Source organism: Pinus tabuliformis, chromosome 5_1 (assembly GCF_031772625.1).
Source record: "Pinus tabuliformis cultivar Carrire ecotype Pingquan chromosome 5_1, CPIR1, whole genome shotgun sequence".
Classification (NCBI taxonomy): domain Eukaryota; kingdom Viridiplantae; phylum Streptophyta; class Pinopsida; order Pinales; family Pinaceae; genus Pinus; species Pinus tabuliformis.
Window position 1 is genome coordinate 895,781,826 of NC_142305.1, and position 26,594 is coordinate 895,808,419.

Sequence of the window (26,594 nt, forward strand, 5' to 3'; positions counted from 1 at the left end):
ACCTTGAATGTCATCATAGTGAACAAAGAAACTTTTCCACCACTAGCTGACATGACGTATGAGTCATTTTTCGATAATGCAAAGTAGGGAACAACACCCTCCAGGTTAGTATCACTTATTCCATTTTTCATAAGTATGCCACTAACATCTTGCCATAACTAAGGTGGAATACTGGTTCTTTCCTGTGAAAAGAAATCCTTTTAGATGATATACCAAATGCATTCAGTACAAACTTTAAAATTAATTTGTAAGATACTAATCAACTTGATCTCTCTCAATTAACTAGTATAACAACTTCATGCACACTTGTTTAAAGAGCATGACCTAAACAAAAGATATCATATATTAAAAAGAACATTACTTAAACAAAGGATAACATAAGCACTTTGCCACTAGCATTGTGATCATTTCGCTACCATTTCCAGAGTTTGTGTACAACATTGGAATCCAATGCCAGAATCGCACCTCCTAAATTAGTATATATTAATCTTGAAATCTGCAGTTCATAAAAGTATAAAGTGATTATAACAAATAACTAAATCTCTACAAAGAAAGGCTCTTATTGTAAGCTACAAAACTGAAATGTACCAATTCTCATTTTATATCCAAACTCTACAGAAAGGCATTGGGAATCAAAAGCTAAGTATGTGACAAACAATTATCCAAAATCATACATGGCATGTCACTCAACTGAGAAGAAATAGAAACTTTATGTACCAAGCTAGAAGTTTTGAAAAAATTGTGTGAACAATTCAACAAAATTAGGAGGTCGATGTCCTCAATGCTCATGTGTCCTAGATATATTAAATAAAATGATAAAGTAATAGTTTATGACCATGAAGCACTCATATTTTTTCATACAAAAGAAAATACAAGGGAAATACCCAAATAATATCCATCAAATGGGCACATGTGGAGTACATTGACTTGTAAGACATAACTACTCAGCAGCAATAAAAAAACATATAGGACTGAATGAGTTGCATATTAAGAAATATTGAAAGTTACAGGCTCATATGCACTGACGAGGACAAATACATATTTACTGCCCTTACATCAAAAGAAAATTTAAATTCAAATAACCAATGAAATTTCATAATGATGCTTCTAACCATGCAATACAAATTACTTTTCAACATAAATGTGGCACATTATACAATATCACAAGTTTCATAACAAGCTCAGACTGATACAAGATATTTTTTCCCCTGGTAATCCATTATGAGTTATTCAACCTGTAATAATACACACCTTGCTTTTTGGTAGGTTATCTAAGAGTCTCAAGGACTGACACTGAGCTGGTTCGATTATTTCGGTGACCTTCTGGCTCTTGTTTTTATCTACTGAATCTTCTGCCACTGTGAACTTATCTCCAACACTCCAAGAGTGCACTCCATTCTCACATACACAAAAATAAATCACTTTCAATTGTTTAGTTTACACATTTGCAAGCATTCTTGCTTTGAATATGTCCTTTTGTTGAAAATAAACATGCTTATTCATATTCAAAAGCACGAAAAATCATTTAAAATCTCCCTACCATACAACTTCCACAACCTTCAGTATACTTCGAAAACATTAAGTAGTTATTAATAGATGCCTTATGAAAGATATTTATTCCAGATCTATACTTACAAGAGGTTAGATTCATTGTTGGTTGATTAATGTAATTTTCTTTATGATTGTTGAAATACATTTGAAAGTATCAATTTTCTATTTGGTTTATTCTTTTTCATGGTACTATTCTATGTAATTGTTTATGCACAACCAAAATCCAATCCACAATTGCAACCACATAAACTCCATACACTAGTGAAAACCAACAAGTGTGACAAGTGTTTGTCAAAACGCTTCAACCAAAAGATCCATAAACAGGCTAGTATTCTATAAAATTTGGAAAGGACAAATTTGGTCTACTACATTTAGATATACTATGTCTTTGTAACCACCAAACCATGCATCCAAACTAGTGTACTTAGAATGCCTTAGTTTTTTTTTGTTATCCACTAAAGCCTTTTGATCTATTAGACCTAAAAGTCTAGTAAAATTACAATGTTAAACTAAGATATGCATAGCCGATAGAATGATCTTTCAAATATTTTTCAAAAAGATGCCTTTATTATAGTTTCATTCCTTTAGGAACATCTTGTCGACTTTGATGACAGCATGATTCCTTTAGCAATTGTCCTCTGTTCAATGCACGACAGACATAAATCATGGGAGAATGTAAGTAAGAACTTCATCAATATCATTAATGGTCACTTTCCCTTCACTGTGATGATGTCAATAATTGGGGAAGGAGGACCTATTACCACCATATTTGCATGGGCAAATTTGTGAACTTTCTATCTTATGATAGGCATCACAAAGTATATCAGAACAACAAAGCTTCTCCACAAGGGAATAAGGGCAGCACTATTCTGAATCCATCCATGACTGTGAGTAACTGAAATAGCATCTCAACTTCCAGAGCATGAGAAAATTAGTAGTGGTAATCAAAGAATATTACAACTCTAAGACTCAGTACAACTCACTAGTCTGGACTTAGAGATTCAACACTAGCAGATGTGAGAGATAAGGTTAAAGGCATGTGGTCAAGAGAGGGATAGGTATCATGTTGGTGCATAGCATGGAAAAATTATATTGTTCAATGATTCATTAAAATCAAAACCTCTACCCATTAATTTCATCATGGACAAGATAATCTATAGTTGGACACGAAAATGTACCATGAGGATATTGATCTTCCTTATGCATAACTTGTGTTTGATTGTGCTACTTGGTTTAGTTTTTATTTTGATAGAGCCACCCTTAAAAGAAGTGTATGAGAAAGGATTATAAAAGGGGAATGCAACAATTTGTGATACCTTCGGCACTCCTTTATGTCACTCTTATGTAATCTGTAGCAATGCATTTACCTTCTATACCATCATGTCAAGCACATCAAAGTATACCTTATAAATGATCCATTAACAAAATAATTTTTTTTTGGGTAACCCACATGCAACTTCTTACAAATCCAACCTCTGTGGGAGATGTTTTAGGGCCAACCTATCATAGTATACATGGACACACACACACACACACACATATATATATATGAGCACATGTGCATTGTAGAGTGTATCTAACACATTTTGGTGTCTGAAATCCACCATGGATAAGTGTAACTCGTTGACCGCAGTGTGTTTTCTTTGCTTGGGTAGGAACAATGAGGTAAGGGGTCGGAAAATCTGTGACATTCCTAGGTGATTCAACCAATCTGTAGCAGCAGTCAAGAAACCCTTTTTAGCATGACAAGTAGGCTCAGTTTGGTGGCAGCACATCTAAAAGTGTGTTCCAGAATGTTGGGTAAATATTCATTAAAAAAAAAGTCAAGATTCTTTATGTTTTCAGGCCAAGAAGACACTTAAACTAGCATAAGAGCATTCAACTGATAGACAAATTTGGAAGGCTATTATAGAGCAGTTTTGGAGAAATTTTAACCAGGACACAAACTTTTGTATACTGAAAAACTTTAGATGACCACAGTACCCATTCATTGCAAAATCCACAGTAATTTTCTGAGAAATTTTGACAGTTGTAGCAATCTTCCTTCAAACCATATAAACACAACTTGAACAAAACGTATGAATTAGACCACTTTTTAGTGTTAAAGGGATTGTATTATGGGAAACAACAAAGAAGTTCTTGTAGCAACATTTTAAGGGCATTTTTGTGGATTGAAATACCTCACAAAACATTACAACATAACAACAAGGGATATTGACTGAGTGTTAAGAATATGTCTCATTCTGGGGTTGCAAACAAAGTTCTCCAACACAAAGTCACTTTCAACTCAACATCAACACATATACACATGGAGTTGGGGAGATGGCTTAGCATTTGGGGGTTCAACCCATCCTCTACTCATGTACCAGCCTGTGATCTCTCATACCATATTCTGGAATTTTCACATGCATTGAGAAGGTTTATGATATGAGGAGTTCTCTAACCTAGTACCCTACTTTAGGGTTAGTCCATTGTTTTATTGGCTCGTAGTATTGGATCTAGCACCCACCTTTGGAGTTTAGATCATGGGGTTGGCATAGATCTTGAGGTGATCACGCATGGATTGCTGATTTGGAGACCTATGAACCCACCATTTTTATGGAGTTTGGCCGGTTTGGGGGGGTGGGATCCTTAAGGTGTCTCTTCACCTTTCACCCCACTTTGAGCCCTTTTTCATGGATCTATGGTCTTTGGAAGTGGAAACCCATTTTGAAGGATTTGGAGGCCACATATGCCAACATTATCTCATGATTCATTTAATTGGATAACCTAGTGCCCACTTTACTTGGGGTACCTTGAGGGATTTTTTGTTACTCTTCACATTCCTTGCCTTGTTGATGCATCTTGGACACCACACATACATAGTGCTTATTTGACCCCAAAAAAGGGGTACCCCTGAATTTTTTGAGCAAAATGCATCAGTCAGTAAATGGATCTGGTTGGAACAAAGGTTGATCCATAGACCAAGTGATCCCTATCACACATTGTGAACTATGCCTTGACAAAATATTATATGTTGGCCATGGGTAAAATGTGACTAAAGTAAGGAGACCTTCAACAATAATAACAATCAGATTTATGACAGCTCTTGAAGCCCTGAAATAAGAAATGTTGCACCTGAAATGTGACACTTGATGATTTGAATCGGTCCTTAAAAGAAGTAAGCTTGGTTTTTCCCAAATGCAAATGACATTAGAAGCCAGTTTTGTGGCCCCATTGAACAAGTCTATGATCTCTATTGATAGTAGTGAATTCAACCTCAACAAGACTCAGTTGTTGAAGGATGACATTGTCAAGAGTAGAATTGTTTTTGGTACAACCTAAAGGGAATCGTAGCTACATTTGTTAAGGTAGTTTCAATCTGCATTTAGTCATAAGTAGAGCAGAGCATCGGAGACATAATGAAATGGTTTATAGTACACTTTTTCCAACAACAATATTGGGTTTCTAATGCATAACCATAACAATCACAAACTAATTGAATTGAGGAAGAATTTGGAGGATATTTTGCAAGATATTCTGACCAAATTTATGGCAACAAGGTTCCTATTCCTTATAATGCATTGACAATGGGTCTCACACCTTGAAAATGACACTATTGTCATATCACAAAATCTGGGCAGTGTCTTTTTGGATTGTGGAAAGTAAATTTGGTGTGTTTTCTGCCTTATTGAGAGTAGGGAAGGATACGTGCAGAACCCACTATATATCAACAATATTAGAGGTAATGGGTGGCATAATTTCATGCACTATTTACTCCTAGAAATAATGGTTTGGCAACCTTTATCTGGCAATGACTACAAGGTAATCCACCTAATTTTGGAAGAATTTTGAGGATTAAAATTGTCCAAGCATTTCACATTTGGCACTATACTCTAATGCTACAACAGAATGAAACTCTTTGAAAGTTGATTTTGATGAATATATGATAACAAAAAGGCCAAATATCCTATAGCAAGGTTACCCTCCTTAAAGTATGCAAAGGAAAACCATTTACCCAGTCATAAAATATACATATTTGTATTGTTAAAGAGCCATATAGAAGTAGTTTGGGATTTAAACTAGAAATGCAACTGTTCCCTTGATTCCTTGTTAACACTTCTGAAATAGGACTGAATCGTGAACAACATGATGACTAATTTTAGGATAGTCCTTTGGTGTCATCTAGGAACCACAATATATAAAGGGATAAAATGTGATCAACTATAAGTTTCCCGCACTATATTCATTGCCTAAAAAGAAAAAGAGGAAGCTACTTGGTTGAAACTTGCAAATGAAAATACCAAGAATTTTCATCGCTTTGCAAATTCTAAGAAGAGTACTAACACTATTTGGGAAATGGAGGATGGGGAAGGTAATATTGTCAGAAGTTCTAATGAACTAGTTGGTCTAGGGGTGAATCACTTTGATGAGATTTTTCAGAAGCCAAGAAGTACTCATATAGTTGAGATCATCAAACTTCTTTGTATTTCCCCAGATTAAACAATGAGGAGGGAAACAGAGCTATTTATGAGGAAATCTCCTTCAGGGAACTATTGGTTGTACATTCTAAATTTGAGAAGGAAAAGAGTCTTAGGCCTAATGACTAGACTATGGACTTTTATAATGGGTTTTTTAATATTCTTGGCACTGATCTACTCCGAGTGGTGGAGGAAGTAAGGATTGTGGGTAAGGTTTTTGTGCCACTTAACACTACATTTTTAGCCTTAATACCTAAGTTGATAAGCTAGACATTAGTTAGACATTAATTTAGATTAGCTAGAAATTAATTCAAGTACCCAAGTAAATGAATGAAAATTTGAAGAAAGTCGTTAAACCTCCCTGAATTTGAGATAATGTAAGAAGATAGCACCCTATGTTGGAGGTAACAATTGTTGATAGGATGCACACATATCAACATAAATGATAAAATACAACCAGGAATTTGGCTTAACACACTTGGAGAATTCTAGGGGATGGAAATTGACAGATTTGAGCAAAAAATAAATAGTGACTTGTTTGCCATTGATTTCATTGCATATCATAATCAGATTTTTGGAATGTAATTTTAGACAATTAATCTTGATTGAAAATAGAAATGAAGTTAGTATTCTTTACCTTTTGACTTCCACAATGAATTACAATTGAAGACCTTCACGACCTAACTATAGTTTCATTTAGATTAGCTAGATATTAATTCACATGCCCAAGTAAATGAATGAAAGGGTGAAGAGGGTTGTGAAAGCTTCTAGAATTTGAGATAGTGGAAGAATATAAGACGATAAGTTAAAGACAACAAATGTTACTATATTCGAGTTGGTATAAAGCATATGCATAGAAATCAACATAAAATCCAACAAGGAATTTGGATCAACATGCTTAGAGAGTTATGGGGATAGATTTTGATAGATTCAAACCAATTTCATTGCATCTTAGAATCACAAGTTTTTAAAGTAATTTTAGACACGTAATCCTAATTAATAATAGAAATGAAGTTAGTACTCTTCCACTTTAAACTTGCATAATGAATTGGGATTGAATACCTTCACAATATAACTATAATTTTATTAAGATTAGTAAGATAGTGGACACTTCCGAAATTTGAGGTAGTGGAAGAATACAACATCCCAAGTTGGAGGTAGCAACTGTTACTAGGATTCAAGTTGGTCTAAGCATATGCACACAAATCAACAGAAATTCAAAATAGGAATTTGGATGAACACATTTTAATAATTCTATAGGATGGAATTTGGCCAAATTGCAAGTGTCACATTTGCCTCTGACTTCATTGCACATCTGATGCATGATTTTTTTTGGATTTTTAATGTAATGAGTGGTGAGTTTCAATGGATTTGTGCCTTATCCAAGGGCCATCAAGTCATGAATTATAAAGAAGATTTATATCTTAACCAAGAAGAAAAAGATAAGTTAGCAAACTCAATAACAATGATGATTAACAGCCCTTTATTGTTCTGAAATACCGGTAACAGTCAAATGCAAATGTTCAAAAAATACATTAGGACTTCAAGAAAATACTTATATGAGGATATGGCATCAAATATGAGAGAATGAAGTTTAAAGAGGATCCTTCTATTGAAAAGAAACCATGACAATCAATACACAACAAATCTGAAATCATATCAGCTATATGTGGATGAACATATCTCTCTTAACAACTATCTTATGTAAGGAAAGCTACCCCTATAATAGCAAACAAAATTCATCAACATTAAAAGTGAATAAAAGCATGAATTGGAAAGTGTACAAAACTATTTCAGCCCCTGGACAACTAGAAGCTCCAAATCGGCATAGTCTAACCAGGCAACTTCTTGGTTTGTTGGTTGAAATCTAGTGACATGATTCTTGGTTAGATTGCAATATTTTGTCATTTAAAATGAAATTTTGAATGAAAAAATGGATTCAACATCCTAAAAAGGCCCAGGGGAACTTGGATTGTGTATACTCAACATCTTAAAACTACAATTTTCCTAATCTCTAGCAAGATTTTAGGAAAATTTGACCAGACTTGAAAAAGGGCAAAAAACTCACCTCCTTTGACTACTGCTTCCAAATCTAACCCAAAGAATTGTAACAACCATACCATGATCTTAGGTCTTTTCCTCCACCTGAAAACCATCCTTCACAAATGAGATGAAGCCTCTTTTTTACAGGAGTCACTCCTAACTAGATAATGAACAGAATATTCATGGAATGTTCTAGAAACCCTTTCAAGTAGGGCTCTTCCCTATTTTAATTGGATGAGAGGTTTGAAGTGGTTCGCATTTCCACATGATGCCTTCATATCCAATGTAACCTCCAACTTAACCACTTTGACCAAACAAAATACTAATAGGCCTCTTAAAGAGGTGATGCACCCTTGGTACATGTGCATGAGTGGGTTATGGTCTTCATTCAATCCCTTGAAGTTAAGACACCCTTATTAATTAGGCTAATTCTTCATCATAAAATATAATTAACTCCCTTAGGTTGTGGAGCACTCCTCTACTCTTAATCTATATCTAAATTTAGGGCTTCTACGATGGTTATCAAGTCAATGTGTACTCTTCCATGGAAGTAAATTCTTCTAGATAAGTATGTTTACCCTTGTTTCCTATGCCTTGGGCCACGCTTTCCCATAGAATATGTTCTCTCAAATAAAAACATTATCTTGGTATTGGCCCTTCTTCTTTCTTTTATGCCATTATATGCAAAAAGTTCTTCTCTTGGAGTGTATGCTTCGAACAGGGGTGCAGAGGAGGTCCTGGAAGCATATTTGACCATTTCTTCATGAAATATGTCATAGCTCCTCTCAAATTGGAACACCATAATATTATGTGCCATAGTTTCCTTGAAAGTGACTCAGATGCTTTTCTTAATTGCAACACACCTCTTCTCTTGTGCATTTGAAATTTAATTATGCAATAAAACCATCCAAGACATATAAGGGTAGGGCACTCCTCTTCATGTCTGCAATCTTGCTAGTTGACCAAATCATTGGGTCCATATTTCCTCCTAATTTAATTATTCCATAAAACCATCCAAAACCTAATAGGGTAGGACACTCCTCTTCATGTCTGTAATCTTGCTATTTTACCATGTGATTGGGTCCATATTTCCTCCATATATGTAAATTATGTCTCATAACTATAAATATGCCCCAAAGGCATTCTTCAATGGAGAAACATGCATCAAAATATTTTTCCACAGATGATTGAGTGTCACCACATGTGCCATAGTGCCTCCAAATAAGTGAATGCGACAATGAAACACACCTCCAAGTACATGAGAAACAATCAACATGAAAACATAAATATAATTGCATGGATTTTCATCACTACCTCTCTTGTGCATGATAAACAAGGCGTTGCTTGAACCATTGAGTCCTACCAAGATCCCACAATTACATTGTTGGTACAATGCTGCTGAAAAGAATGCCTCTAAAACTGAAAAATGAACTTGCATTTTCAAGAAGTAAAAAATCATAATGTCATAAAACCAATTACATGATAGAACCCTACACTTGATCAATGTTTAAAATCTTTATAAACCTTATAAAACTTACCCAAACCAATTAACTAACCCTTGTCACCAACTAGCAAACTTGGTTTTTCAAAGGTTTTGAGTTATATTTCTGAGAATTGACACCTATCTTCCTTGCTTTAGGGTTTGTGATTTCCATGTTCACTTGTATCCCCTACACGTATGTAATCACTCAATATTGGTTTGCAATATTTGTGACTTGTCATTGTAACCTGTGATGAGAAATTATCTAATGAAATGTAATCTTCCATGCCTAGGAGGTAATTTACAAATGCAATGCCCAAGCACTGAATCCTTGTGAAAGAATTTTTGTGTCATAAGCCCTTTAGTACCCTCAATGGAACATCAATCACTAGAAAAAGTTTCATTGTATTGTTCCCATGTTGGGAGGGCATGGATGTGTGCCCATCGTTGCTAATCCAAGTCATTGACAGACCTCTAGTGCAAGCCATTGACAAACCTTGCACCCTCTCTCCTCACCCCAAAACTCTAGAAAAGAAATTCAGTCCAAACATGATTCCATGTTAAGTCACCTTCAGCAACTAGCTATGATGGGATAATCTCAAATAAAAGATTGTGTTGAACAAACAGGTAAGTGTATAATAAAAAATTAAAGTGTTTACTATTTAATACATATTTATACAAATATTTGGAAGGTATTGTGACTCTATTCAACATACGTAAACAATTGTATTTGATTGTTGGCATTATTCATCTCTAGCCAAGCTATCTCAACTTTTATAGTAGTTATTATCGTGACAAACCTTGCACCCTCTCTCCTCACCCCCAAACTCTAGAAAAGAAATTCAGTCCAAACATGATTCCATGTTAAGTCACCTTCAGCAACCAGCTCTGATGGGATAATCTCAAATAAAAGATTGTGTTGAACAAACAGGTAAGTGTATAATAAAAAATTAAAGTGTTTACTATTTAATACATATTTATACAAATATTTGGAAGGTATTGTGACTCTATTCAACATAAGTAAACAATTGTATTTGATTGTTGGCATTATTCATCTCTAGCCAAGCTATCTCAATTTTTATAGTAGTTATTATTGTGTAAAACCTATGTTACCGGATCTATGGGTCTGGGTAGTTGGATCTGCGGATCCCCGGAGCAGATATGGATTCGGATCCGGATCCGCCAGGATCTGCTCAGTTCACTTTAGAGCCTTGTTAAAAAATGTGTGTCAGAACATTTCAAATATTATTGAAAAATCTATTTTTGGATCCCCCGTGTCAGAACATTTCAAATATTATTGAAAAAATTATTGTTGAATCCCCCGATTATTTAGTGGCTTGTGTGGACTTTTGAAATATTATTGAAAAATCAATTGTTGAATCCCACGATTATTTAGTGGCCGACCAGGTCTGACATTAGCTTATTATGCTGCCAATTTTAAATTTCCAGCTCTCATAGGTTTAGTCTTGGATGGTTTATAATAAATTCCTATTAAATTAATAAATCCAATTCACTTTATAATCCAATCTAAATAGTTCGTGTCCCTTTAATTTAATTTATGTTTATAATTTTATAATAGTTGTTGTTATGTTTTACTTTAATTTTAAACTAATTAATTTGGATGAATACTTAATATTTGGATGAATACAGATTACAATCATCCCAAATTTCGTGTCATGTCAAGCCTTCTTCAAGAACCATTGCCTCCTCTTTGGTCAAAGGTTTCTAGAGTATATTTCATATGTATGCACCTTCTTTCATTTTAAATCATAAAATGGTTAATTTCTCCAATTTTACACATATTTTAACAGATTAAAGGCATTCTTGACACTCAGTTTCATTTCTTGAAGATACTTGTTGACTGCCCTTTACAGATCAGCCACATAGAAATCGATTCAGGACTCTATTCAAAGGGTTGTCATAAGCAAGGAGGTTCCTATGCATGTAAGACAAATACATATAAAATTGGAAGTAAAAACATAAAGGGAAAGGGGAAAACAATATTGCACATGACATAGTAGATCCGTAAGAATATTTTATTATTGATATAATTCACCTGAGTCTCATGGGAAAATATGTTGATTCTACCAAGGCTTTTAACTTTTGTAGCTAGACAAATACTCTATACAACAAATTTTATTTTTCCTAAACGCTCTGAGAAATAGAAATCATATTGCTATAAACCTGTAACATGTAAACAACCTTTAATCTAATGACACAAGAGCATGAATAGAAATTAAACATCCAGTATTTCTAGTAGTGACTTGAAACATACCATTGAATCCGTTAGTTGAAATCTTTCAATCTCCTTACTAATGTATCCATGGACTTCTTTCTAGGATTTTGCTTTAAAATCCTACCCCGCAAGCTTCTAAATAGCCTTTCAGACGCATCTCTATATTTCCAAGAAATCACTGCAACCTTTCTATAATCCAAAGCACTGTATTGTTTCTCCATTATAACAGGGTTCATGAGGTTCTCTGGTTGGTTGCTCAATAAAATATTAAGCAGATGACGCACTTATGCCAAGCAGTCCTTCAAACTTGTAGCACCCTAAAGCTCACTCAAGCCAGTGCTGTGGAATCTCTCCTCGACAAAGTACTCTAGAACTCTTAAATCATTATCAATACCCATTAGAGAATTCATATTGAATATTTTGACATTGTCCCTCATAAGTGTCACCATGAGGCAGTCTTATATGTGCTTCAACACCCCCCTTCCTACCTTCTCCAAAGCATCCAATGGCAATATTTGATGTTCCATAGAAGCCAATGTCTCCAAGTAAATTACCACCTCATTTCGATATTCATTGTCATTTTGTGGAATTTCATCTGGTTTCCAATTGATGTTGTCAGTTAGCAACATAAACTCATCCACCTTAGACTTGACTAGTCTCAGCATCGCTTCATGTGCAACATCTTGAGAGTTCTTCAAGACAGTTTGAGTAGACAATGCAGCATGCGCCCTTTTTTCCAAGCACATAGCAATGCCACAAAACTGGGCAGCATATTGCATAAAAAAAGTCACAACCTCGCTCCAAAAATGTCATATTGGCAACAATCTACATGGCATGAGATACCCCCAGCATGGAAATGTTTATCAATTTGAGTAAAGCCTCATTCATAACATTGATCAAAATCTTATCTAGATACTTCTTCACAACATCGTAGAAGTTCGTGTGACCTCCATAGGACAAATAGCTCACAAAATCCTCTATGGAAGACCTCACAATGTGACAACAATCAGGCATTGTGGCAAAAAACAGTGCAATGTAAGGGAAAGCAAGCATGATATCTGATGTTTGTAAATGGAATTCCAACATATTCATGTTGTAATCATACTCTTTTTTCATCACCATCTGCTCGTATTTTTCATTAGCAAGGACATCATTAATCTTGAGAAGAATTTCATGATATTTGTCCCTGTTCTTGTCCAAAATATCAAGCAAAGGACCCACCTGGTAGCCATATCTTCTCAAATTCACACCAAGCTTGTCTAATGGTTGAAGCCAAATCCTCTCCATTACTGATTGCAAAGGCTAAGGCCAATTCCTCCCCTTTAGCACCCCCATTCTCTATCATGCTTCTCCTCTTGGTTTTATTCTGCGTTTTATCTTATGTGCATAATCTTAAAGCTCAGAAAAAGGTCAATTGGTCAGTGATTCTAGTTTAGAAAATTCAATAGTTTCCCATTAAAATCCCCAAACATCCCTCTCACTCATATCTAAATGGGTTGATTGATGATCGATTTCGGTTCAGAAAATTCAATAATTTTCCATTAAAAACCCCAAACGTCATTCCCCATGTAGCTGAATAGAAAATACTTGAAAATTTCACAAAACATGAATTCTTTCTTCATTAGATATATTTCATTCAAAGTTTCAAACCCTGTATTAATGAGTTTATAATGAACTAAACCACATTCTATCATCAGTGACGTGAGAGAAATTAATTGTTACCTGGATCTTTATTTGGGTAGCTGGTTTTTTTACTGACCCAAGGGCCAACAAGGTAGAATATCCCATACATAGAATTCGAACCCGAAACCTAGTGCATCCACCTTTTTTTTTAAGCAGTGTCAGAGATTCCAGTGGCCACTCCATTAAATACCCTTATTCCTCCCCTCTCTCATTTACCTACCTAGCACCTTCCAACATTTGTTGGTCTGCAGGTTTGGTTAATAATCCATGATCATTATGGTTGCTTCGTCGATCAAAAAACGCTGATGCTAAAATACGATAGCTTAAAGAAAACACCTATTTTTGGGGGGAGAATCATGAAGAAAATTTTGATCATTTCCAACTAACCCGTGAAGGAATGGAAAATATATTATTTTTTGTTGTTTTCTCTTTGATATTGAATTGGAATGTCACAATATACGTCACAAATTTTCCACTAAGTGACTATTTTATAAATTAGTGGATTCAGATGATTATTCAATTATGTGACTTTTTGAAAAAAATACTCTCATTTTGTTTCCTTATTTGGTTATAAATTTGATAAGAAATGGTATATTATATTATTATAGCATTATTTGATTATAAAATTGATAAGAAATGGTATATTATATTATTATATTATAAATTTATTTATTTAGATATATCTCACAAGGTTATAGGTTCAATTTCAAATTGGCGTAGTATGTATATCTTCATAAATTTTAAATGTTAAACTATCTTTGTTTTAGGAATATATGGATTTTATATAGTAATTTGGTTTCTAGCTTAACCACAAACTCAAGATTAGATTATTATTATTAATTAATTGATTATGTAAATTTTTTAAGGGCTGACTTAAATTTATAAGTTTGAAAGGATTAAGTTAATTTTGTAACTTTCTTAGTTAATTTTTTAGTAGATAGATTTTTTATTGGACCATAAATTTACTAAGAACTTGGTAAAAATTCCAAACATCAACATAGTTTTAGCATGATCAAGATGTATGTATAGTTGAATGTCATATCCTCCTACCACCCCATGCAAAGGCATGTGATTGTTCTTCTACCATGATTCAAAATGTGTGTATAGTTGAATGTCATGTCCTATAACTACCCTAGGCAAAGGCATGTGATTGTTCTTCTAACTCCAACACTCCAAAATTCCAAATTTCCATTGTACTTGGTTCTTAATTCCATAATTAAGAAACTTTGATACCAATTAATAATTATGCTCTGCATATAAATAGATATGCAAGCTTGGCATCCTATATAAACATGTGTAGTTCAGGTATAACCAAAAAAAACATATTTTGAAACACATTTACCATAATAACAACAGCAAATAATAAATACAAATTACATATAATAAACCACAATAAGGTATTCACAAACATGAGAATACATATCTTTGTGAAATCACTATCTGGTTGCTAACTAAGGATGTTTCTCCCAATCTTAGGCACAATTATTCTAGAACCCTCAACAACAAGAAACCCACAAGCCAAGGCTATGATGCCATAAGGGAAAATAGTCACTCTGTCTCACAGCGCAAAAGTCCCTCTAAAACACAAATTTCTCACTTGATTGACCATCCCAATCATCGACTCTCTTTTCCCCTCAGCCCACACAAGCCAAGAGGGGATCCCCTTTGTTTCAAATCCAATCCCTTAAGCTATCTCACCTCTTCCAAGGCTCTAGTTGATCTATATTGGATAATTATATCGTTTTTCATCCATCTCGATGCATTCAGAGTGGAAAAAGTGGAGGAATCAGCTCACAGGGCCGTTTTTACCAGCGGTCAACTGACTCTAGTTTTAGTGATTAAGGAGGAGAAATGTTATCCTTCCCATATGGATTCCAATACCACTCATGGCATGTTTCATTTTTCATGAGACAGTTATGATTGAGTTTGTGAGCCTTATTAAATACATTGCCCTTACAAGCCAAAAGATGAAGTGCTTGGTTGTCATGTTAAAAAAAAAAACTTAAAAGGATTAAATAAAAAATAATAATACGTTATAAAAACATTATATGTAGTAATATTTAAAAGTCATATCTAGTGCCACAAAAGATTCATCATAACTATATATGTATTAAGCATCGAAGAAATACACACACATACACAAGTGATTGAGGTTAATGTGGATCTGCATTCACTTCTTTTATGGCTTTTTAGTTATTATTGTATTTGATATAAATAAAATTAAAGAATAATAATAACAAAGAATATATATTTATCTCGGTATTTTTTAATTTAGTTTATTACTATTGCATTTCGGTATACATCTCACCCCTTGTATATTACATATGCACTCCATCACTCTCAATGCAATTATAGAGACACAAACCATAAACACTTACTTATTGGAGGTCTTGTGACCTAGGGCTAGGTTAGTTTACCTAGGTTTATTGATATGTTTACCATGACAACCACTACTTGTGTTTTTTTAAGTGGAACCTTTGCCACTAAAATGGGTTGGATTAATTTGTTATCTATTAGTATGGTGTATATTATACTATTTATTATGTTTTAAAGTTACATTTTTTTTATAAAAATGAGTAGGATATCCGACGATAATTGTGTTTGTCGGATATCAAACAAATTTAGAGGCTTTTTTTTGTAATACAAAAAATATTTGCTAGTAAAATCTGATAATATGGATGAATTATTGGAGTACAATGTCAGATTTTCTACCCATATGTACTAGTGGGGGTTAGGGGTTAAGGGTTAAGGGTCACAAGTTAAGAGGATAAGAGGTTAGGGCTTAGGGGGTTCATGGATTTTAGGTTAGGGATCAATGTTTTAAGGTTTAATGGGTCAAGGGGTTAATGGGTGATGAGTTATAAGTGTACCGCTTAAGAGGTTATGGCTTGGGGGTTAAAGGGATAAGGAAATTAGTGGTTATAAGTTAAGGGCTTATGAGTTGTGATAATGGGGCCCCTAATCCCCTTATCACCACTATTGGGGGTTACCCTATCATTTTGTCTCATTGCCTTCTCTCTAGGCCCCTTAAACCATATGACATTAGGTTCTAAGCCGCCTTCTCATTCTCTAATGCTAGGATTATAGGTCTTACTAGACCATGTTCGGACCTCCCCTTGCCCCATTTAATAACCAACAATATACTCCTCCCATCTTTTTGGTCATACCATTCAACTTCTCTTAATGTTATGAACCCACAAATTTGGTCTCAATTCTCCTACAACTACACCCTTGGGCCCCCTTCGCTAAGGGCTTAAATGCATTAGGGTTTATGGGTTGTGATAAGGGAGCCCCTAATCCCCTTATCACAACTATTGGGGGTTCCCCAATCAACTTCAATTGCATGATACATAAGAGAAATTGAGAGAAAAAGACAAGGAACTTGGAAAATTGAAAGAAGTTGTTGAAGAATTAATGGAATGAAAAGATACCATGGAGGTAGGGAAATAAAATGGTGGAGTTAATCCAAAACCATCTAAAAATTTAATAATTACATGTGTAGACAATTTAATTTGTTAGCTATGTTTGACCTCTTTTTGACAATAAGGTTGAGTTTGACCTATGTTTTCTCCTCTTAATGTATATTCTAGCCCCACATAAGTTGAGAGTATTAATGTAATTATGTTTAGAAACAAGTCATTCCTAAAGAACGAGGCAGTATTCTCACCAGATGCAAAAGGGAGATCCAATTGTAAGATGACCTTGGTCAGCTTTATATTGAAGGAACAAGAAAGGGGGTAAAAAGGGGATGAACCTAGATATGGATAGATTGAATATTGCATTATTCATGTAGTTGAGGACTGCTTGTGTTAGTTTCAAATAGACTTGGAGCAAACTAAGGGAGTTTGAATTTTGTTTTGAGCATGTTATGGATAGAAACTTTGAGAAAGATTGTAGACTTGTATGAGATTATTACACATACATTTGGTAAGAGAATGAACCAGTGTTAAAGGATGATGACTGTTAAAGGGACATCCTTATATCCTATTTTTTCTTTTAAGTGGACATGAATGACATTCAAGCTGTGCATGGAGATGAACCTTACTTTATTCTTGTGAACTTAGATGAATTTGTGAACATCAGAAGATCATATTGTTTCCCTTTGAAAGAAAATACGTACAGGATATTTGGGTGAAATGTGATTGTCTATAAAATGTAGATCAGATTTGGGGATCTTGTGGCTATTTTCCTTGGACCCTAGTAGTGCTTAGAGGTTGTATTTGGATGGGTTAGCAAACAAAAACCTAATATGACCAAGAAGATTAGTGTTGGAGCACCTATGGTTTGGGAGAAAGGATTAGGGGTTCTAGGAGTTAAGGGGTTTAGGAGTCAGGGGTTAAGGGTAAAGGGTTCGAGCTTAGGGGATTTATGGGTTAGGAGGTCAAGGGCCAGGTGATTGAGGTCTAGCGGGTTTAGGCGTTAGAGGTTAATGGCTTAGTGGTTAAGGGATTCAAGGGTTAAGGGTTAAGCACTAAGGGCTTAGTGGTAAGGGGATTTAGCACTTAAGTGCTTAAGGGATATGGAATTTAGGTGTCATTGGTTTAATGGGTTAGGGGATAGGGGTTAAGGGTTAAGGGTTTAAGAGGATAAGGGGTTAGGGCTTAAGGGGTTCAAGGATTTGAAGTTAGGGGTTAGTGGATTAGGCTTTGAGGGATCAAGGGGTTAATGGGTTATGATATATGAGTGTAGGGTTAAGAGATTATAGCTTGGGGGTTAAGGGGATAGGGAATTTAGTGATTATGGGTTAAGGGCTTATGGGTTGTGATAATGGGGCCCTTAATCCCCTTATCACAACTATTGGGGGTTCTACTATAAATTGATCCCATTTACTTCCCTGTACGCCTCCTAGCCCCTATGCCTTGATGTTTTTTGTAACCCTAAAGGAAACTGTTGGTTGAGAAGAGGTCAGTGCCTAGGACATCTGTACAAAAAGATAAAAACTCTGCCTGTCGTCCCATACATAACTACTCAGAGATATTTTTATAGAAGTAATGCAAAGGAGGACTCTTGGAGAAAAGTCACCTTTCTAGATGGCCACGTTGTCTAAGAAAATGATCTTGAAGTTGTAGTGAAATGACATAATGAAAAAGTGGAATATTTGGAGTAAAAGGATGCAACAGTAGAAAGACTAAGAAAGTGAAAATTTGGAGCACAATTTAAGGTTATTTAAATTAGAAATCTACAGGTACTATGAGCTTTTCCAAGCAAAGTAAATTTGTTTCAATGGAAATAACCAACAACTTCTTTACACATTTCCAAGGGAAGAAAGACAAAAAATGACTTACATTAACAAAGGAACATGTATCATATTCAAAAGGCAGTTGGAATCATCCAGAAAAACTTTATTATATCTCCAAGAAAAAGTTGATACATTACACATGAATTTCTCTATGAGGTAAGAGTTCGGAGTGCCAAGTGCCAGAGTGTGCCAATGTGTGTCAGGGAGTGTTAGGGAGTTCCATGGAAATGCAAGGGAGAACTAGTTCAAAATGCATGGAAATAAAAAAATAAGAGTGTGTGATAGGGAGTGTCAGCGAGTTCCAAGTGTGATAAGGAGGGAGTGACAAGGTTATATGACAAGCAGTGCCAATGTACGCTAGAGTGCCAGGGCATGTCAGGGAGTGCTAGGGTGTGCTAAAGAATGCCAAGGAATGCATGGGGATGCTAACACGTGCCACATAGTGCCAAGGGATTGTTAGGCATGCTAGGTGCTATAACATGTCAAAATGTAAACTATGTTGCTTAGTTGTTTTATGGCCGCGGTTGGACGTGAGCCTTGACTTGGTAACTTGTTAGGTGGGATGAGTTGAGACTCAACGTGAGTAGCCTAAGATGATTTATAGGCGGTTCTTAGGTGAGCAAGACATAGTCTAGTTGTAGTAACTATAACTTGGTCAAGTTATTGCAGTCGAGGTAGGACTTGGTTGGGTTCCCAAGTATAAAAAAATTAAGGGTAATTGTGAGGGCATGATATTTAAGGAGGGCCAGGGCATGCCAAGGAATGAAAAGGTGTGCTAAGACATGTCAGACAATGGATATGCACGCTGAGGATTGTTAGGGAGTGTCAGGGCATCACAAGGGACAACTAGATCAAAATTATTTGAATTGAATGAATAAGAGTGTGTGCCAAGGAGTGTCAGTGAATTCTAGGTATCCCAAGGACGAAGTGTGTTAGGAGAAGTTCAAAAAAAGACCTGCAAGAGGAAAGCCTATGGTTGCAATAAGGCATGGAAAAACCAGTTTCAGACAAAGGGATACTTTGGGTTAGGCACAACATTGTTTTTTCTAATGACTTGGTTGGGTTCCCAAGTCACAAAAAAAGTAAGGCTATCTATGAGGGCATGACAACTAGGGAGTGACAAGGTGTTCCAGGGAATGCCAGGAAGTACTAACACATGTTAGATAGTTCCAAGGAATTTTAGGAATTCCAAGACATGCCAAGTGCTAACGCATGCCAAGATGTTCCAAGCACCAGGGTGTGGCACCAACACATGCTAGGGGGTGTTACGGCCAAGTGCTAGGGAAACAAAAGGGAGCACTAGTTTCAAATGCATGGAAATGAATGAAAAAGAGTGTGGCGGGGAGTGTTAGCGAGTACTAGATGTGCTAGGTGTCAAGGAGTGCTAGGATGTGCTAGGGAGAACCAAAGCATGCTAATCACTGCGATGGATGCTAACACATGCTACATACTGTTAGCCTCCTATACCAATAGGTTTCATTTTTCATGATTGGCAGGGGAAATTCCAAATATGTTCTACTTTGATGATGCAAAGATCCCATATTTATGTGGAAGAACATGTCTGTACATAGTTTGAATAGTGTCCTACTTCTGGATGGGTGATCCAACAGCCTAATCTGGATCATGCCATGTTTAAATTGATGTTGTAGAATAGAGAAAGAGAATCTGTCCAAACTGTCTAATCTTGGCAGATTAGTAGATTAGGTAGAGAATAAAGGTTCCCAACTGCTTAATCTGGGACCTTGGAAGTGATAAGGGTAGTTGTAGATAGAAACTCAAAAGGAAAAGAAAAGGAAAAGAAAAAGAGCAATTGAGGGTTTGCAAGTCTAAGTGCACCCTCCCTGAAGTAACAAAAAATGCTAGGTACTAAGCTGGGTAGGTAGCCAGAAGTTGCAGAAGCCTGATTCTATTCAGTTTTGGCCTTGATCAAGAAGGCACATATTAGCACTTGCAGAGGTATCCATGCAGCAGTTTGATGATAAAATATGGAAGCATGTCTAACTTGCCCCGTTTTCCCCAGAGATTCTCTTTCTAACATCCCCTTGAGGACTTTAGGATCTCCCTAAATAGTCCTCCTTGCATTTCTCCTTTGAAAAATTCATGACAAATTCTGACCTTCTTCTCTGAAAGGAAGCCACATTTCTTGTGTAAAATCATTCCTCACCCTCATCTGCTTCTAAATCTAAGTTTACTCATTAAACTTAGCTTTCTGTTTCTCTTCCACATCTCAAAATTCATATTAACTTCTAAAGAGGGAATTAGAATTGACCCTGACAGAATTCGGGCTATTCTAGAAGTCCCACAACCAAGAAACATTAAGGAATTACAAGCCTTTTTGGGAAAGATCAACTTTCTAAGAAGATTTATCCCAAATCTAGCAGAATTGATAAGGCTATTAAACCACATGTTGAAAAAAGATTCCAAAGTAAAATGGACTTTAGAAGCTAAACAGGCCTTTGAGGGCATCAATACTTCTTTGACTCAAACACCCGTTCTTACAAGTCCTCAATTTGATAAAGATTTTATTATCTTCTCTTTTGCCTCCCAACATACTATTGCTGCAGTTTTACTACAGAAGGATGACCAAGGAAATGAGAAACCTATTGCTTTCTTTAGTAGAGCCCTTAGAGATGCACCCTTGAAATATCAGATTATGGAAAAGCAGGCTTATGACCTGGTAAAGGCCATCAAAGATTTTAGGATTTATATCCTATATTCTCATGTTATTGCTTATGTGCCAAATGCCATTATGAAAGACATATTGACTCAAGAAGGATTAGAGGGCAAAAGAGGAAAATGGATTGCTAGTATTTTGGAATATGACATTGAAATAAGACCAACAAAACTGATAAAGGGACAAGGTTTGGCTAAATTCATGTCTGAAGCAAACTTTCAAGCCTTGGATATTAATCAACTGGACAATGAACCAGAGTTGGCGACTCCACAGATCAATATAGCCTTTGAACAAACCCCCTGGTATGCTGATATCTATTATGTATTGCAAAACCTGTGTGCTCCCCCAGGATTGTCCAAAACCAAAAGCAGATTTTTAAAAATGAAAGCTTCAAGATTTTGTGTTATGGATGGTAATTTACTGTGGAAAAATCATGAGGGTATATTGTTGAATTGTCTAACAATCAATGAAAATGACAATGTTATGAAAGATTTTCATGCAGGTGACTGTGGTGGACATTTATATTGGAAGTCCACTGTGGATAAGATATTGAGGGCAGGTTGCTATTGGCCTACTCTATTTGCAGATGTTAAGATATTTGTTACTTCATGTCATAAGTGTCAGGTGTTTGAGGGAAAAAGAAAATTATTGCCCTTACCTCTGAAACCTATTTCAATAGAAAGGCCCTTTCAGCAATGGGGCTTAGACTTCATTAGAGAGATTCATCCTTCATCTCCAGGTCAACACAAATGGATCCTAACAGCCACGGACTATTTTACCAAATGGATTGAGGTTGTTCCATGCAGACAAGCGAATGATTCCATTATCATTCAGTTCCTTGAAACTAATATTTTATCCAGATTCGGTTGCCCTGAAAAGATCATTACAGATAATGCTGCTGCTTTCAGATCCAAGAAAATGGTCAATTTTTGTCATAAGTTCCATATTACCTTGGGTCATTCCACAGCATACTACCCTCAAGGCAATGGTTTAGCTGAATCATCTAATAAGAGCCTTATTAACATCATCAAGAAGATGTTGGAGGAAAATAAGAAAAATTGGCATAAAAAGCTTGCAAATGCCTTATGGGCAGATAGGCTAACAACCAAAAGATCTATTGGGATCAGCCCATATGAGCTGGTTTATGGAATGGAGGCCAAATTTCCTTCATCACTAGGGATTCCTGTCATCAAATTGCTTCAAGAAACCCAAGCTGAACCCAATGATATGCAAAGAAGGATCAACCAAACAATCTGTTTGCAGCAAACCAGAGACCAGGTATACAACAGAGTTCAAGTTTTACAAGAGAAGCTAAAGAAAATCTTTGACAGAAGAACAAAAGCAGAAGACTTTTTCATTGGTGATAAAGTGCTTAAATGGGACTCAAGAAGAGAAGATAAGGGAAAACATGGCAAATTTGATTCCCTTTGGAAAGGACCCTTTGTTATTCAAGCAGTACAAGGAAATAACACATATTTCTTGAAAAAATTGGATGACACTGAAGTTCAAGAGGGCCCTGTAAATGGCCAGATGTTAAAGCACTATTTTGACTATTTTCCATGTATATAATCTGACATTGCCTTGTACATTATTACTTAATTATAGTAGTTTGTTTTCAGCAGATAAAAGGTGTTACAACTTCAAATTTTTTTGAAAGAGAGCAAGGAAAGGCCACAATTACAAGATTTCTCACTTTTTGAAAAAGCCTCAGTGTTGATCATCAAAAGTAAAGTTCCCAATTTTGGCAAGAAATTAAGGACCAAGGCGTTCTGACCTGCTGTTCTTGGTCTTTCATAGGGAAAAACCATCCCCAAGTGGAGCCACTGTTAGCCTCCTATACCAATAGGTTTCATTTTTCATGATTGGCAGGGGAAATTCCAAATATGTTATACTTTGATGATGCAAAGATCCCATATTTCTGTGGAAGAACATGTCTGTACATAGTTTGGATAGTGTCCTACTTCTAGATGGGTGATCCAACAGCCTAATCTGGATCATGCCATGTTTAAATTGATGTTGTAGAATAGAGAAAGAGAATCTGTCCAAACTGTCTAATCTTGGCATATTAGTAGATTAGGTAGAGAATAAAGGTTCCCAACTGCTTAATCTGGGACCTTGGAAGTGATAAGGGTAGTTGTAGATAGAAACTCAAAAGGAAAAGAAAAGGAAAAGAAAAAGAGCAATTGAGGGTTTGCAAGTCTAAGTGCACCCTCCCTGAAGTAACAAAAAATGCTAGGTACTAAGCTGGGTAGGTAGCCAGAAGTTGCAGAAGCCTGATTCTATTCAGTTTTGGCCTTGATCAAGAAGGCACATATTAGCACTTGCAGAGGTATCCATGCAGCAGTTTGATGATAAAATATGGAAGCATGTCTAACTTGCCCCATTTTCCCCAGAGATTCTCTTTCTAACATCCCCTTGAGGACTTTAGGATCTCCCTAAATAGTCCTCCTTGCATTTCTCCTTTGAAAAATTCATGACAAATTCTGACCTTCTTCTCTAAAAGGAAGCCACATTTCTTGTGTAAAATCATTCCTCACACTCATCTGCTTCTAAATCTAAGTTTACTCATTAAACTTAGCTCTTTGTTTCTCTTCCACATCTCAAAATTCATATTAACTTCTAAACTTACTATATAGCTCCCTAAGTTCTCCCATTCCCTATTATTATACCATTTTTGTGCAAAAAATCCCATAAATTATATATCCCCCCCCCCCAGGCAATATAGCCTTAATACTCTAAAAGGCAGGCGTGATAAAGTCGGGTGCTAATGAAAGTGTGCGTGCATAGGTTATTTTGGGGAATTAAATCAACATCAGGTTGATCTAATAGCCCTAGCGCACCTTATAACCCTGTATGCAGTTTACCCGCTGGTACCTAAAACTTCATAAAACCCACAAATTTGATTTATCCAAAGTTTATCCCGGCGCGCTTTTCCACAAATAATAATTGTTTATTAGACGGGCCCCGCCGTATCGCTCTGCCATCTCCGCGTCCCGTCATCCGTCGGATCCGGGCCCTCCCATCCGACGGTCCTCAGCGATTTCGGACCGCCCCCGATCGCCGTCCTTTAGCACCCGAAAAGTGTCAGAGGATGACATAGGGCCTGAGGCGCATGTCAATTTCTTGTTGGATCGGGCGGCTTCCGACACAAACCAGGCCCATACCAAAAGCGGTCCGATAATACCGCTTATCGCTCTCCCTTTCCGCTCCACGCCATTGCCGCATCAACGTTACGTCAGCTTCCATTCCGCCATTGTTCCGACTTGTCCGCCACGTCGCTCGTCCACGTCGACCCAATCAACAGTTGACACATCATCCCGCCGTACTCGACCCCACCAATGACGTCATGCTGACGTCATCCATCAAAAAGGCGCCAAAAACCAATTTTTCCATATTATCGCGCAAAAGTCATGGTTTTTTGTATTTTTCATATATTTGAGCACTCTGTTGATTGCATGCATTTACGTCGTTCTTCCGCCAACCTCCAGAAATTCGTCCTTGAGTTGCTGTCGCCGGAATTCCGCACGGTCATCTTCCCCCCGTCGCGCCACAACCAGGTATTTACCTGTTTCTCCCACCAACTGGTTTTTCAGTCTTCCTCTGCTAAAAACACAAAATAACCACTATCCGGCATTCCGAACTCCTATACCTTCAAAGACTGAACTAGTATCCCTTGGAGGTCCCAAATTCATCAAAATCCCCTCATTCACTGCATTGTGCTTAACCCAGACCTTTCACAAAGTTTTCGTGTCGCAGGGCACGCCACAGCAAGATAATTCACCCTGTTTCACCCCCTTTGACAGCATTTCACCTCAATTTTGCCAAAGCTACCCTGTTTCTCCCTGAAAATCTCTTTCTCTGTCAAAACTCACCACATTCATCCACAATTCAAGTATAAATCTAGTTCAGAGGATAAGTGAAGCATGGAGACCCCTGTGGCCTTGAACATTACTCCCCTGAGTGCCCCACAGAGGAACCTAGACTGGCTGGCCCTTGCTGACCGGGATCTTCAAATTAAAGAGACAGTTGAGATAACTACCAAATACCATGTACACACTGTTTGTGCGCTGAAGGATAAATACATGAGTGGTGCTAATGACATAGGTATCTGGGAATCTAATTTTCCCATTTATTACCTACCTCAAGTCAATGTGTTCCCAGACCTCATCCATCAGTGTTGTGAACACTATGAACCCTCACAGAGAGCAGTTTTGGATGCATTTGGGAATGTTTTATTCCACATCACTCCACAATCCATAAATCAGATGCTGAACTTTAAACCAACTAAACCTCTGGTCCCCCTTTCTATGAATTTTCTGCTCCAAGAAGCTGCCAAGTTGCCCAGCTCAGAGGTCACAAAGATTGGTCAGTTGTTCATGAAACCAGAATATCAGCCCCGACAACCTTCTCCTTATCTACATGTTTGGTTCAATGATACAGGGAGACTGCTAGTGGACATGATATCCTACATCCTGGGATTCAATACCAGTGAGTTTGTGGATGATACAACCTTGGTGATGTTATCCATGTTCACTCCAGGGCAGCCTCCTGCTCCCCAGTATGATTATGCCACATTCATTGCTGACAAGATTCATGAGCAATTCATGAATCTGGAGAGGGAAAGGGTATTCAAGTACACCTCCTATATATATCACTTAATGTTATATTTTTAGCCTGATAGTTTCCCTGTCTCCTTGAGAAAGCTGGATGCAAAAGGAAACAGGAGGTCAGTGGTACTTTGGTCATCAGTTTGTCACCATATCTCTTGCTCCCCATACAACTATTGTGAGTTCATTGATCTATTCATTTATCCGGCCTTGTCTCTGCTACAGAGTTCTCCTCCTCCTAGACTCACCGACGATATGCAGAAGATCCTCCAGCCTTCAAAGAATTATAGCATTGGAGATTGGTACTTCTACCAAGACCACACAGTAATTAGAATATATGGCTGTGAGCTAGCCCCTTACAGACTGCCAAAGTATGTCCCCATGAGACTTTTTGCATTAGAGTATTTCCGGCAATTTGGAAATGCAGACATGATTCACTTTCATAGCAGAAATAAGAAAGCATAGCTCAAAATCAAACACCAATTGGGCCCATTCATTTTCAACAAAAGAGAAGAAGCATGGCAAGAAGCAGATAAAATTCTAAAGAGCTTCCAGCTGAAAACAAGCTTCCTTTGGTCACCCTATGACCCCAATCATTTTATAAGTCTTAGAAGAGTTAGA

The 26,594-nt window shown here is 36.6% G+C and overlaps 1 protein-coding gene and 1 pseudogene across 2 annotated transcripts; both read right to left on the minus strand.

Annotated features, from left to right (window-relative positions):
- Nucleotides 1-31: 31 nt before the first annotated feature.
- LOC149167693 (topless-related protein 1-like) lies at nt 32-13,837 on the minus strand. 2 transcript variants are annotated; one of them, XR_016260959.1, is made up of 4 exons: nt 13,493-13,837; nt 1,252-1,398; nt 362-496; nt 32-182 (listed from the first exon to the last, which is right to left on the minus strand). XR_016260959.1 is itself a non-coding variant. In XM_089433091.1 (4 exons), exons 1-4 carry the CDS (start codon nt 13,634-13,636, stop codon nt 128-130), a joined length of 426 nt encoding a protein of 141 aa, XP_089289217.1. In that variant the 5' UTR covers nt 13,637-13,837; the 3' UTR covers nt 32-127. The 2 variants fall into 2 exon arrangements, 1 of the variants encoding a protein (XP_089289217.1); XM_089433091.1 differs by having other exon boundaries at nt 417-496.
- On the minus strand, nt 11,160-13,476 carry LOC149167694 (exocyst complex component SEC15A pseudogene; annotated as a pseudogene).
- Nucleotides 13,838-26,594: the final 12,757 nt, after the last annotated feature.